Genomic DNA, 14,889 nt, shown 5'->3' on the forward strand with positions numbered 1-14,889 from the left:
AAATGCCTCTTGCTTTTAGATGAAAATGATTAGAGGTTCTTTGGAATCCAGAAGAATGTGGGAGAAAAAAATTATAAATTTTCAATTGCTATAAGGTACTAAGGTATGAAATTAATTTGCTCTTCTGTTTATACATTTATTTTAAAAATATTAAGTACTTATTATATGTTAGAGGATCAACCCCTAGATTATCTTGATAGAGAAAGGAAATGTTCTGGAGAGATGGTGGGGAGTCATTCATAGGAATATAGCTAGAAGTTTCACCGGAGCAAATGTTAAAGTTGTTTGAGACCACTAGGTGGTGATATTACATTATGAAAATGATATTCTTCTAAGACTGGAGGCCTCTGGTTGTTTCTGAGAGCGTCTGTATACACAGCCAAAGAGACTTCTTTGTGAGTAAATGGAGGAAAAGCTACATTTCACCCTTTACATAAGTGATCTAATTTAAGTGCTCAAGGGGACTGGAAGCTCCTGGAGGGATTGGGCTGTGTCTGTTGTGTCATGCTTATAGCCCCAACTTATAGCTCCAGCATGTAGTAGGCACTCAGTAAATGAATGAATGAATGAATGAATCAGCCTTTGAACAATTTAGATTCTCATTAGAAGAACAATTTCAAGAGTGTGGAAAATTCTGGAACATGCACAGAGGCCTAGGATTTGGGGAAGTTGGGGACTATTGATGGTCCTGACAGATCATCAGCTGGGCAGAGACTCAGGGAGGCAGCATTTGGGCAGGTAGAAGCATCAAAGGCTATCTGAGGCGCTTATATTGCTTTGTGTCTCCTAAATTTATCTTGATGAGATTTCCCCTGCTTAATATAGGGACGGTGTAAACCAACAAATTTGGATTTTTTTCTTGCATCTGTATTACTTCTAATGATGGCTCTGCCTTGGAAAGGATCTCCAAAAATAACTTACTCTTCTCTGCCTCTCATTCATTGGTACAGTTGTTCATTCAGTAATTTATTTATTGTTCATTCATTCAGTCCACAAATATTAATTGAGCACCTATTATGTGCAAAGCAATGGTCTAGGCTATGTGATCATCTCTGACCTTTTCCTATCATGGCCCCTTTGAGTTCAGGGAATCACCAAATCCTATTAGCTATAGAATCCAAATTTATGCTCCTCTCTGTTCCTTCTGCTCTTACCCTAGTCCAGGCCTCCATCTTCTTTCATCTGGGTCACTGCATCAACCCCTGCTCCCATTCATTCTCCCGTCTTTCCAATGTGCAAATATGGTCATGTTACTCCTTTCCTTAAAACTCTCCCTTGGGGACTTCCCTGGTGGCACAGTTGTTAAGAATCCGCCTGCCAATGCAGGGGACATGGATTCAATCCCTTGTCCGGGAAGATCCTACATGCTGTGGAGCAACTAAGCCCATGCACCACAACTACTGAGCCTGCGTGCCACAACTACTGAAGCCCACGCACCTAGAGCCTATGCTCCGCAACAAGAGAAGACACCACAATGAGAAGCCCACGCACTGCAACAAAGAGTATCCCCCGCTCGCCACAACTAGAGAAAGCCTGCGTGCAGCAAGAGGACCCAAAGCAGCCAAAAATAAATAAATAAATAAAATAATAAAAAAAAAACCTACCAAACAAAAAAACTCTTCCTTGCCCTCAGGGTCAAACCCAACCTCTTTTGCTTGTTTTACGAGCCTTACAAGATAGGGCTGTGACCTGGTTGGGCCCTACTTGTTTTCGGTAGCCCCAATTCCCTCAACTCTCACCTCCTTCTGTGCGCTACAGTCAGATTTTTTCTTTTGGTTCTTTTATTAAGCCCTGTCCTCTCTTACCTTCAGACTTTTTCTTCCCCCATACTCTTCCTTTAACCTATCAAATTCTTTTCTTCCTCCTTCTGCCTGGCGACTTTCTACTCATTCTTTAGATCTCAGCTTGTGTGTTATTATTTTGGGGAGCTTTTTCTGAGCACTGTCGTGGTGAGGTTCTGCTCTTTCCCCTTTCCTCTCATACCCTTTCCTCACAGCTCATCCGTTGCCACCCTCCACTGCCAGACTCTCAGTTCTATGACTGGCATCTGTCTTCACTGCGTATCTTTACCACCGGGTTGACTGCCTGGCACATTGTAAATGCTCAATAACATATGCTGAATGAGTGAATGAATAAAAAACACAGTGACATATCTCCTCCACTGGGGTACATTTAATGTAGCAGTGTGAGCTGAGTGGTACAAAGAAGGAGCTATAGTGGTAAGAAGGAAGGGGTACCTTGGGTACTCCCATCTGAGGCTGAATTAAGTTTTGGCAAGTGGAGATGTTTGTGGAGGTGGCCTTTAGGTAGAGGGAAGTGGGAAAAGTTTGGGGGATAGGCAAGGGGTGTAGCGTTCCTGTCTGGGAAGAGTGGAATGTAGGACTGGAGATAACTTGTGACTAGATAGTTTAGGGCCTTGAATGCCAGCCTGGAGAGAGTGGACTCTATCTGATAACACTGAGGGCTTTTGCACAGAGGAGTGATAGAACTAAATTAGTGCTTTAGAAAATGTTAATCTAATGGCAGTGAAACAAGAATTGGAGCGAGACCAGCTCTGTGTCGTAGGAGGCTGTCATAGAAGTCAAGATGGGAGGTGACCAGGGCCTGGATCATGTATGTGGCAGTAAGAATGGAGACAAAGGGAAGTTGTGCAGAGGAAGAATTAAGAAGCTGGAAAGTGGAAAGAAAGAGTGAGGGAGAGGGACGAGTTGAATTTTCAGCCTGACAGTGAGGTGCTGTCATCAGAAATTGTGAAGTTAAAAGGAAGAACCAGTTTAAGGGAAGATAAAGGAATTCATTCATCAAACCTTTCAGTGGAGTCCTGGCTATCTGTGCTTTTCACTTACAGAAATTCAGTCAGTGTGCGGGGCTCAAACATGGAGCACAAGTGTGAGGGAGTGACAGACTATCATGCAGCTGGCGGGGGCTGTTCTGGCTCTGCACTCAGTGAAAATACATCCCGGAGGGAGTGCAAGACAGAGAAGGTGAATTTTCTGTTCCCCTTTTGATTCACAATACAATGTGCGTTTTATGGGTGACTAAAGGCTTATTTGAGGGTAATTTTGACTATTCACAGTCTATACTTTATATGCCAATTTAGATCTGAATTCCCTGGCAAGATTTGCCTTTTTAAAATGTGTGCCAGACTAGGCTGGGCAGTAGCAGCTACTAAGAAGACACATCTCAGCCGCTGCATTAGAATTGTTCACAGTTAGCTGGGTAGAAAGATACGAAAGCAGACAATTAGGGCTACAGTCTAGGTGAGCTGTTGGGGGGAGGGCGGGTGCGGAGAGGAAGGAGATTTTTGGTTCGTGTGTCAAAGCAGAGGTGGCCCTGGGCCCTGGCGTTGCAGAGCGATCCAGGAGTCATCATCAGAACAGGTAGCTGAGAGTAAAAGTAGGAGTGGATGAGATCTCAGAGGGGGAGAATGTTGAGGAAGGAGGGAGACTGAAGGGCACAACTGGGTAGCATACTCTCACTAGGAGGCAGGAAGAGCCATAAAATAGAGGAATTTTCAGAGAAGTGGGAGGAAAACTAAGGCAAGGGGGATGAGGACTGAGAAGAGGCAAATGATATTCAGAATATGGAAGTCAGTGATGACCTCTGAGTGAACAGTTTCAGTAAGTGGTGGGAGCAGAAAAAGGCGTCCAAGGTGATTGGTAAGAATCTGGAAGCAAAAGGAATACATGCCACTGCTCTCAGTTACAGTTCCAGTAAAACCAACCTAGATATATTCCCTAGTTCCCAAGGAAGTTCTCTTGGAGAATGTTTGGGATCTCTAGATGCCATGACCTCTGTCCCTGTATGATCTGCTACTGTCCACTGGAAGACAGTTCATCATCACATTACATTGATCCAGAAAAAGGCTTTGGTCTACATAAGCTTTATATTCAAGCTTGAGTGTCATCCATCTGAGCCACAGATCTCAGCTGTGGTTGTTGCATTTTATACTAAATACATCCATATTATTTTCTTCCATAAGTAGAATCCACATTCCCACCTGACTGCAAAAGCTAAGTTGCTAATAGCTTCCCTGGAGTTTGCTTCTTGCAGTTACCTCATCAGAATTTAGACAAGGCAACATGTAACAATTTATTCCAGGATGCAGGGAGCTCTGGGTGTTTTTTTAAATTTAATTTAATTTTATTTTTGGCTGCATTGGGTCTTCTTTGCTGTGTGCAGGCTTTCTCTCGTTGCGCCGAGCGGGGCTACTCTTTGTTGCGGTGCGCGGGCTTCTCATTGCCGTGGCCTCTCGTTGTGGAGCACAGGCTCTAGGAGCGTGGGCTCAGTAGTTGTGGCATGTGGGCTCTAGAGTGCAGACTCAGTAGCTGTGGTGCATGGGCCCAGTTGCTCCGCGGCATATGGGATCTTCCTGGACCAGGGCTCGAACCCTTGTCCCCTGCATTGGCAGATGGATTCTTAACCACTGTGCTACCAGGGAAGCCCTCTGGGTGTTTTTTTTAGTTTTAATCATTTATTATCCTAGTTATAGTGTTCTTTTATTTTTTTAATTTTTAAAAAATTCTTTATTTTTTGCAGCATGAGAACAGTAACGGTTTTGATTCACTTTATTTACTTTTTTAAACATCTTTGTTGGAGTATAATTGCTTTACAATGGTGTGTTAGTTTCTGCTGTATAACAAATTGAATCAGCTGTACATATACCCCCATATCTCCTCCCTCCCACCCTCCCTATCCCACCGCTCTAGGTGGACACAAAGCACCGAGCTGATCTCCCTGTGCTATGTGGCTGCTTCCCACTAGCTACCTGTTCTACATTTGGTAGTATATATGTGTCAATGCCACTCTCTCGCTTCGTCCCAGCTTACCCTTCCCCCTCCCTGTGTCCTCAAGTCCATTCTCTACGTCTGTGTCTTTATTCCTGTCCTGCCCCAGGTTCTTCAGAACCTTTTTTTTTTTTTTTAGATTCCATATATATGTGTTAGCATACGGTATTTGTTTTTCTCTTTCTGACTTACTTCACTCTGTATGACAGTCTCTAGGTCCATCTATAGTGTTCTTTTAAAGAGAATTAAATAATAGGAAAAAACCCTCTTTTATATGTGCCCATATAGTTACCATTTCTGGTGTTCTCTTCATTCCTTTTGTAGATCAAGCTTTCCATATGATATTGTTTTCCTCCTGCCTGAAAGACTTTAGCACCTCTTGTAGTGCAGGTTTGTCGATGATGAATTCAATCAGCTTTTGTAAGTCTGAGAAAATCTTTATTTTCGCCTTCATTTTTAAAAGATGTTTTTGCTGGGTATAGAATTCTAGGTTGACAGTTTTTTTCTTTAAAGTTGTTGCTTCACTGTCTTCAGGTACATATTTTGGGTAAGTCCAATGTCATTCTTTTCTTTGTTTCTCTGTATATAATGTGGTTTTTTGCTGCTTTCAAGATTTTTCTCTTTGTCACTGGTTACTTAGAAAGCTTTTGATCTTTTTGGGTCTTGCTTTTAGGGTTTTTTAGATGAGAACAGAGCATCATTTAGTCTAGGGCTAATTATTCCCCACAACTGGGGTAAAACCCTTCTGAGTACCTACCCAATGCCCCATGAATTAGAAGGTCTTTCCACTCTGGCTGATGAGAATAAGAGCTAATCCTGGTCCTGTGAGAGCCTGGGAAAGATTATTCCCACTAGTTCTTTTTGGTGGTTCCTTCCCCAGCCTCAAGGTACTTTCCTGACACCTATGAGCTCATTAGCACTTAGTTGAAGATTTGAAGGGAGACCCTCTGCAGATCTTTGAAGCTCTCTGTGCAGCTCTTTCCTCTCTGATGCTCTATCCTGTGAACTCTAGCTGCCTTGAGGACTTGGAGTTGGTCTCTCCAGGCAAGGAGCTGCAGCAGTCGTACGGCTCACCTTGCTGGTTTTGTTTCCCAGGGATCACCGCCCTTTGTTGCTTGATGTCCAGTATCTTGAAAACTGTTGATTCATATATTTTGTCCAGTCTTTTAGTTGTTTCAGGTGAGAGGGAAAATCCAGTCCCTGGATTGGTCCAGTCCCAAGATGTTACTCCATCTTGGCAGGAGGCAGAAGTTTATATTGTTTTTGTTTTTTTTTTTTGATACGCGGGCCTCTCACTGTTGTGGTCTCTCCCATTGTGGAGCACAGGCTCCGGACGCGCAGGCTCAGCGGCCATGGCTAACGGGCCTAGCCGCTCTGCGGCATGTGGGATCTTCCCAGACCGGGGCACGAACCCGTGTCCCCTGCATCGGCAGGCGGACTCTCAACCACTGCGCCACCAGGGAAGCCCCTATATTGTTTTTTAAGTTTGGAAAACTTTTTGAGGGCCTCTGGAGCCCTTGACTATGCCAAGCCAAGCTGCTTGTTATCAGGTCAGGAAAACGGGTGCTTATTGAAGAGGCTAAAAGGGCTTCCAACATAACTACAAGGAAACTGAGCCATTCTAGAAGAGACAGGTGACTCTGCTTTTCTGTCAAGTCTTTGGCCCTTATCATTGGACTCAACTAACTATTTCACGTTCCTCTGGCAGTGAAGGTTTTGTTCTCTTCTATTTTGAAACAATATCTCTCAGCTTACTTGAAATCTTGAGTTTTTTTTTTTTCTTGGTTCCCACTTAGACACTATTTGTGTATTTAGGTCACCAAAGGCTTCTATAGCTGAGGCAAATTGAAGTTTCTCAGTGGTATTTACAGCAACCAGCACCTGCTCCTGTAGAGAACCACTAACCCAAGATACTGTGTTTTACCTTGAAGATTAATTGCAGACATACTTTTAAAAGGCAAATCCTTCATTTCAAGGGTGAAAAAAATACCACTTAACAAAACATTCCAGCTGGTTAAATTTAGGACAAGAAAAAAACCTGACCCAAGAATATTCTCTGGCTTTGAGCCCAGGGTATTTTTCCTTTTGGAGTGAATTTGGTACAGTTTCATTCATGTGGAGCTGTTGCCTCCCAGCATTTTATTCTGGGATGGAAGGTCAATAATGATTGTCTTGTTGCTAAATCCAATGGACACTTCTCAGTCATTAACCTCCTTGACCTCTCGACAGTGTTTGAGATTGTTGACTATTGTCTCTTTCTTAATACATTGCCTGGCTTTCCTTCTCCCTTTGTAGCCTTTCTTCCTCTACCTGTCTTTTCTGTTGGTATTCTTCTTGGTTCTTTCCTGAGCCTTCTTCTCACATTAAACATTCTATTTGGTATCTTTTATCCATGCCATGGCTTCACTGGGAATTCCTAAATCTATATTTTAGCCTAAGTATTTTTTCCTGTACTTATGTCCAGTGTATTCAACAGTTCACTTGACATATTCAGTTGGACAGCAAGTAAATAACTCAACCTTAGCAGGCTCAGAGGTGAGCTCATCAAGTCTCCCCTCAGTCCAGCCCTTCCTCTCATGTTCTCCATCTCTGTAAAGGTCACTTCTGAATAGCTAATTTCTCAAGCCAGGATTTCTTGCCTTTTACCTTCCAATCAACCACCAAGTCCTGTTGATTCTACCTTTTTCCATCCCTACTGCTACTACACTAGTGTATTTTTTAACCTGGGCCACTGGTAAAAACTTCACCTAACAGCACTTTTGGATTCCAACCCTCATGCCACCCCTCCACCTTCCCAATCCATTTTTTTAAAAAAATTATTTATTTATTATTTATTTTTGGCTGTGTTCGGTCTTTGTTGCTGCATGCGGGCTTTCTCTAGTTGTGGTGAGCGGGGGCTACTCTTCGTTGTGGTGTGCGGGCTTCTTATCGCGGTGACTTCTTTTGTTTTGGAGCATGGGTTCTAGGTGCTCAGGCTTCAGTAGTTGTGGCATGCGGGCTCTGTAGTTGTGGCACTCAGGCTCAGTAGTTGTGGCTCGTGAGCTCTAGAGCGCAGGCTCAGTAGTTGAGGCGCATGGGCTTAGTTGCTCCGCGGCATGTGGGATCTTCCCAGACCAGGGCTCGAACCCGTGTCCCTTGCATTGGCAGCTGGATTCCTTTGTTTTTTTTTTTTAAAGATACAAAAGATGTCTTTTATTTCTTCAATAAAGCCCTCCAGGTTCCCTGGTGGCGCAATGGTTAAGAATCTGCCTGCTGGGGCTTCCCTGGTGGCGCAGTGGTTGAGAGTCCGCCTGCCGATGCAGGGGACATGGGTTCATGCCCTGGTCCGGGAAGATCCCACATGCCGTGGAGCGGCTGGGCCCGTGAGCTGTGTCCGGGAAGATCCCACGTACTGCGGAGCAACTAAGCCTGTATGCCACAACTACTGAGCCTGTGCTCTAGAGCCTGCAAGCCACTACTACTGAAGCCCATGGGCCTAGAGCCCGTGCTCGACAATAAAAGAAGCCACTGCAGTGAGAAGCCCGCACATCGGTATGAAGAGCAGCCCCTGCTCAACGCAACTAGAGAAAGCCTGCACGCAGCAATGAAGACTCAACACAGCCATAAATAAATAAATAAATAAATAAAGCCCTCCAAAATTTACTCTCCCATCTTGTAAGGCCCACATTTTCTCCAAGGACAAAACCCACAGCCTTTGGCATTGCCTAATTTACTTTACCAAGTAATTAAAACCGTGAACCAAAGCTTGCTGCTTAACCCTTTCACTGCTGACCTTCCCCATATCCGGGGCGGGGAGGGGGCGTCGGGGGTGTGTGTGTGTGTGACAATGAAATGCAGAGAGGAGAGGCGAGACACACAGGATGTACTCATGAGATGCGGGAGCACCAGCGTTAACGGAAATAAAGCCAGCTTTGGATAGGGGGCTCAGAAAGTTAGTCCCGGATGTACTGGGACACGATGGGTCCCCTCCTCACACTACATCTCTGGGCTTTCCTCTCCTCTGCTGCAGGTATCAAACCAAGCACTGTTCTTCCAAGATGCCCTACCGGCCCAGGGGTCCAGGAGGCCATAGGTCTGGCCTCTGTGACATTCTGAATGCCTCCTAAGAACAGCAGTTTGACAACATAAATTATCCAGTGGCGTGGAGTCAGGCTCAGGCTGTATACCTCCACACTGCTCTTTATGGATCCCGCCCCGATTCCCCCCTGACCCCCCCACCCCCCTTCCTGCCACATTTGGAGCTAAAGACACCAGCATTTGTTATGACTTCTGCATAACGCAGTCATGGAAGCGGCCCCTTCAGGGTCTCTGGCTGTCCACTTCCTCTTGATCCTCCCCCACCCCTACAAAGTCCAGTCAACGCAGAAGAGATCATGCCTAGAGTTAAAAAGTGCAGTGTTTCTAAAGGGAAGAGAAACGTCACATAGAAAGTATTACAAAAAAGGATTAACTTTGTCAGCTGTCCACACACTATTAAGACCACATGCTTTATACAGCGGCAATGCAGTCAAGCCTACTTCTTCACTCAGCAGGCAGAGCTGGGAACAGGCCTCTCCGGCTCAGGAGGAGGCAGCTGAGGAAGACGGGGAGGCGCTAGGAGCTCTGCTGCTTCTGAAGTCTCCACTCCGAGGCGGCAGGGCGGGAGGATTCTTAACCACTGCGCCACAAAGGAAGTCCCCCCAATCCATTTTTTAATACTCTAGCCAGAGTGATCTTTCTAAAACACAAAACCTTTTGGGATAGCTCAAAATCTTTCAACGACTGCCCTACATTTAGGATAAAGCCCAAGCTCCTTTTAATAATATGTGAAGCCCTTCTTGCATATTCCTCCCTCCCTGCCATGTGTCCCATTGTTCCATTCCTCAAATGTATAAGCTTCTCTCATTATCTGGCCTTTGCATGTTTTGTTCTTTTTGCCTATAACCCCCTTCCTTCACCTCATTGGCTTGGCTAAATCATCCTTCAGGTCACTTTCTTTGAGAAGTCTTCTCTGACTTCCATTCTCATCTTGGTTGGCCCAGATCCCCAGGCTAAGTGAGATACTAATCTGTGTTTCTGCAGGTTGCCATGTTTCCTCCATTGTAACACTCATCCAGTCTTCCACCAGATTGTAAGCTCCGTCTTGTTCACTTCTTATGCTCAGCGTTCAGTGTAAGGCTCAGCACAGCATGGGTGCTTGGCTTAGTAAACATCTGTTGAATTGAATTTTAATGTGTTAGAAGCCATGGAGGTCTTAGTACTACTAGTTGAAGATTAGTGTGAAAGATGACATTCTATAGTGGTTCTTTGGCTGGATTCTTATTTCTCCACTGTTTATTTACTACCTTAGCAACCTGATTCATTTAACAACTCTGAAAAATTTAGTTGTCTTGTCTGTAAATACAAATGCTTGAACTTCCTGAAGGCAAATGGTGGGATGATTTTTTTCTTTTTCTGGTTGCTAGTATTTTATGTATTAGTCAATTACATTTCCTCTCTTGTGCAATGATTATTCATGTTCTTTGGTACATTTATTTTTTCTTACTGATTTGTAAGACTTCTTTGTACATATATACATATTTGCCATATATTTTGTAAATATTTTGCATTCATTTTTTAATTTAAAAATTTTTTATGACCATAGAAATACCATTTTTTTTAATTAAAAAAATTTTTTTTTCAACCATTAAAAGCTGTAAAATCCACTCTTAGCTTACTTGCTGTACAAAAGTAGGTGGCTGGCCAGATTGGCCTGTAGGCAGCGTTGCCAACTGCTGCACTAATATGTTCATGAAATCTGAGCTGTCTTTGCATTCCTGGAATATATACCATTTGAATGTATCATGAATATACTGCTGGATCTGATTTGCTAATATTTAGGAGGTTTGTGTCTATATTCATAAATCAGATTGGTCTAGCAGAGATTTCAAACTAGTTATAGGGCAGAGATATATTTTATTTGGCCTACATAATGTTTTTCAAAAATTTGAATGAATAGTCAATATTAAAAAATTGGGAGATGTCATATTAAAATTTAGACATTTCTAGCTTTTCTTTTAAAAAAGGAATGGGGCAAAACTGGGGGAATGTGGACCTAGTTTTTGTCACATTTTTAATAGGTCTTCTTTTATCTATGTTTTCTATTTCATTAACTTCTACTCTTATTTTTATCTTTGACCTTTGGTCTATAGTTTTCTGGTGCTAACCTTATCTGGTTTTTGTCTTTGCCTAGCCTTGTGTCCAGTACTGACAAATCTTCCAATTTTTTTTTTTTCTAGTTCTGAAACAGTTTTAAATTACATAGGCATTATCTGTTTCTTGAAGGTCTAATAGAATTGTCCTCTAAAACTGAGTCTTCTGTAATTTTGTCAGATAGATTTTTTATTTCCTTTTGTATTTTGTCTATGGTCAGTGATCTATTAAAAATTTCAAACTCTTGTATCAATTTTAGTAATTAATACTTTCTAGAAAAGCACCAATTTCCCCCCAGATTTTCAAATTTATAAATAAAGTTGCAATGGTTTTCTCTCATAATTTAAAGAATTACCTTTGTATCTTGGCTATCTTTCTCTTTCCTAAACTTGTTTATTTATAGTTTTCTTTGTTTTGCCAGAGTTCTGTGTTATTGGTCTTTTCAAAGGACCAGGCTATGGTTTTATTGTTGAAGTCTGTTTCTTAAAAATAAATTTCAACTTTAACCTTATTATTTCCTTTTAAAATTTTCATCTCAATTAGCTGTTCCATTTCTCTTTGAAATGACTTTAGTTTAAAGAATTTTGAACATCGTCTTGTTTTCTAAGTAAAATCATATTTCCCCTGAACTTTCTATTCTGTTCCATTGATCTGTTTATCTTCTTTCTACATTATTATAAGACTGTTTAACATCTGGTAGTCCTAGTCGCCTTTATTATTATTTTTCAAAATTGTTTTGGATATTGGGCCAGATGATATCTTAAAGGCATGAAGGTTCTTTGATAGCTAATGTAAAAATGCACCCAAATAAACCTCTTTAGTCCCTTGCCTCCAAACACAAGTAGTCCTTATTCTTCTTGAAACAGAGTCAGTCTTAAAAAATATAATCAATCAATCTTTGTATGTGGATGTGCTGTATGTATATAGTGCATTTAAGTGGGGTTTTTTTGGTGTGTGTGTATGTCTGTGTGTGTGTGTCTGTGTGCTTGTGTATGTGCATAGGATGCATGAAAATCTGTGGGGTGTGATTGTATATATATGTGAGGTGTGTATGTGGTGTGTTTATTTGTGTGTGGGCTGTATGTATATGGTATGTTTATGTATCTGGTGTATTCGTGAATGTATGTGGGAAGTGTTACGGTATGTGTGGGTGTGTGTGCAGAGTGTGTGTAGTGTTAATATTGTATGTGTAGTTTGTTTATGTATGTGTGGAGTGTGTGTGAGTGTTAGAGGGATACTGAGGCCCGTGACCAGGGGAGCTAGAGTGTTCAGGGCATGTCAGAAAGCCAGGCGTGGTCCTCAAACTCCCTTGTCTTTTTGGAGAAAGCAGGGCCATAAACCTCAACCCTTTCTGGATGTCTGCTGTAAACAGTAGTGTGGGTTAATGGGGCCAGTGTCTCCTGCAGTGCCACTGCCCAGGCTCCCGCTCACTTCTGTCCTCCCCTTCCTGAGAAAAGAGTGACCTGCCCCTTTAAGAGCAGGAAGCTTCTAGTGCTCTACTAAGTAAAGGGGCCTTAATGTTGGTGGTGAGGGTGGTGGAGGTGGTGCCACCACTGGAGTCAGATCACTATCAGAGTGGCACTGGGGTCCCCAACTGATGGGGCAGGAGGAGTCAGGAGGGAACCTGCAAGGCAGCAGGACCTTTGTCCCGAGTAGGGGTGAAGTGCCAAGTGCAGGCCTCAGTCTTTTCTGCCCCAGGCCACATACAGATAATGCAAGTCTACCCAGCTCTCCTGCTGGCTTCTACCCTCCTGAATGTGTATCTGCCGGTTGCTCACAGCTTCCTGAGTCCAAGGCGGTCTCCCTTAGTGCAGGTGCTACAGTGGTCCCTGAGCTGTGAAGGGGCCACTGTCACCTTGGGCACATCACTTTTCCCTTTGTGGGCCTCCCTTTGCTCAGACTCCTGAACATCATCCTTTCTAATTCCTACTGGGGTGGACCCCCCTTTCAGGGGGCATCCTCAGGCCATGCCTAACTCATGTTCCCATCTTGGTCCCGCAGGTCTACAGCACTTCCAGCCTCCGTGTCCTGTCTGAATCCTGTGGCTTGAGCCTGAGGTTGCCTGTTTTCCTTGGCTGGATGGAGTGGCAGAGCCGGGATACTTCCTTGCCCAGAAAGGATGCCTGGACTCAGACTTCCCCAGCCAGGAGAAGGATCAGGCCCGCTCAAGTCCAGGGTGCAGGTAAGTCTGTCTGTCACTGGGCTGGGGCCAAGGGAGCAGGCTTGCCCCTGCTAAGGGCAGTGCTCAAGGAGTTGGGGTGGGGGAACTGCAGAGCAGGGCTTCACAATGCGCCAGGATTTGAACAACCCACTGGCCTTTATGTGACTCATTTGCACTTGACCACTACTTTGTTGATTTCTGGGCTCCTTTTCCGGGTTCTGTTCCCCTCTGGTGGCCAGCTGGCCCTGTGGCATCTAGTTTCCTTACCTGCCTCAAGAAGGCAGGTCTGCTCCCTCCACCTGCCATTGGCCATGGGGCAGGAGTGGAGGCCAAGGAAGAACAGGAGGAGGATGGCCTTTGGGGCAGACCAGGCCTGGGTCCAAATTCCAGCCCTGCCCACCTTGGAAAAGTCACCTGCCCTCTCTGTGTGAGATTTACCAGGTTTATCCCTGGTAAATTGGGGCTAATACTTCTTAGGGTTACTGTGAAGATTAAATGAGAAGATGTGTGTAAATTGCCCAGCTCAGCCACTGGCACCTGGTACTCCATACATATAACTTTTCTCCCCACTTCCTTTCTTGCATCCCCCAACCTTGTCTTGAGTGGATCACTGAGCCACAGATATCCATTTGGCAACTGCCTACACTTCCTGTTTTTAGATTTACATAAGACCAGCAGCTTTCCCCGGCAGCAACAGAGAGTTGCAGAGCAGATGTCTTTGAAACTGCTCCCGGGAGGCATCCCATGAATGTTTGCCGACAAAGCAGCGCAGGGGCTGACCTTCCTTCCAGCTCTGCTTCCTCGCAACGAGCTCTGGAGATTGAAAGTGCCTGCCCCCTCCACATACTATACTGTGCATTTCTGTCCCTCAGGAGCTGGGGGCCTGTGCTCTTGTCTCATGGCACCAGGCTGCCCATGGGGGGCCATGAGGGGAGGAAGCTGCTCTGGTCTGGACCTGTGCCAGGCTGCTCTCATCCAAGAGAGGGCTCAAGAGAGAGATGGGCCAGGGTCAGGGAAGGGCCCTGCAGCTGGTGGGGGGTGGAGGTCCAAGGGTGGAGAACGTTTTCCCAAACCCCACCGCTTTGGGCCAGGAGGGTGCTCCCCTGCCCTTGCTTGGGTCCGGTGAGTACAGGTCTGAGCTTCAAAGCATGTTGCAAACCTAGCTAACTGCTGGCCTGGGGCAGCTGGGCGAGCAGGCCAAGCCCGCCGAGTGGGCGCGCCAGGAGCTGCGGGCCTGGTATGGGGCTGGCACCTGCAGCCCAGAGTGGCCCCCGAGCCCCGAGCCTCTGTGGAGCCGCCCATCCTGCCGGCTCCACGGGGAGGACCGCCGTCCCGGCAGCAGATGGGCCGCGGGCGCCTCCTCCCCTCGGCCGGTGGCGGCTCGGTCAGGTGGAAATCTCCGCATTCAAACCGGCGCGGGCCAATCAGGGCCTGGCGCGCCCGCAGGTTCAAACGCGCGCTGAAGCCGGCCTCCCGCGCCCGCCGCCTAGACACTGGCGCGGGGGCGGTGAACCTGCTGCCTCGGTTACTGGGAGCAACACAGACGCCTCGAGTTACAGGCACCCCGGCCCGGCGGGAGCGGGGCCATTGCCATGGAGCGCTCCCTGCACCGCGTCTCCCTCGGGAGCCGGCGCGCCCACCCGGGCTTGTCCTTCTACCTCACCACTTTTGGTAAGTGCCCGCGGCGGCTGCCGCCAGGGACTGCTTCACCCTGCCCGCAGCGCCCAGAGAGGGCAACCCCCTCGTGGTGGCAGGTGAGGCAGGGAGCAG

General features: G+C 45.5%; 1 protein-coding gene across 1 annotated transcript in view; it reads left to right on the forward strand.

Moving 5' to 3' along the window:
* The first annotated feature begins 13,022 nt into the window (after window positions 1-13,022).
* Window positions 13,023-14,889, forward strand: part of RGS3 (regulator of G protein signaling 3) — a 129,160-nt gene continuing 127,293 nt past the window's right edge. Inside the window, exon 1 of the mRNA XM_079926692.1 lies at window positions 13,023-13,140. Within this exon, the coding sequence (XP_079782818.1) occupies window positions 13,038-13,140 (103 nt within the window). The 5' untranslated portion in view covers window positions 13,023-13,037. The remainder of the gene's footprint in view (window positions 13,141-14,889) is intronic.

The sequence above is a fragment of the Stenella coeruleoalba genome (assembly GCF_951394435.1).
Source record: "Stenella coeruleoalba genome assembly, chromosome: 7".
Taxonomy (NCBI): domain Eukaryota; kingdom Metazoa; phylum Chordata; class Mammalia; order Artiodactyla; family Delphinidae; genus Stenella; species Stenella coeruleoalba.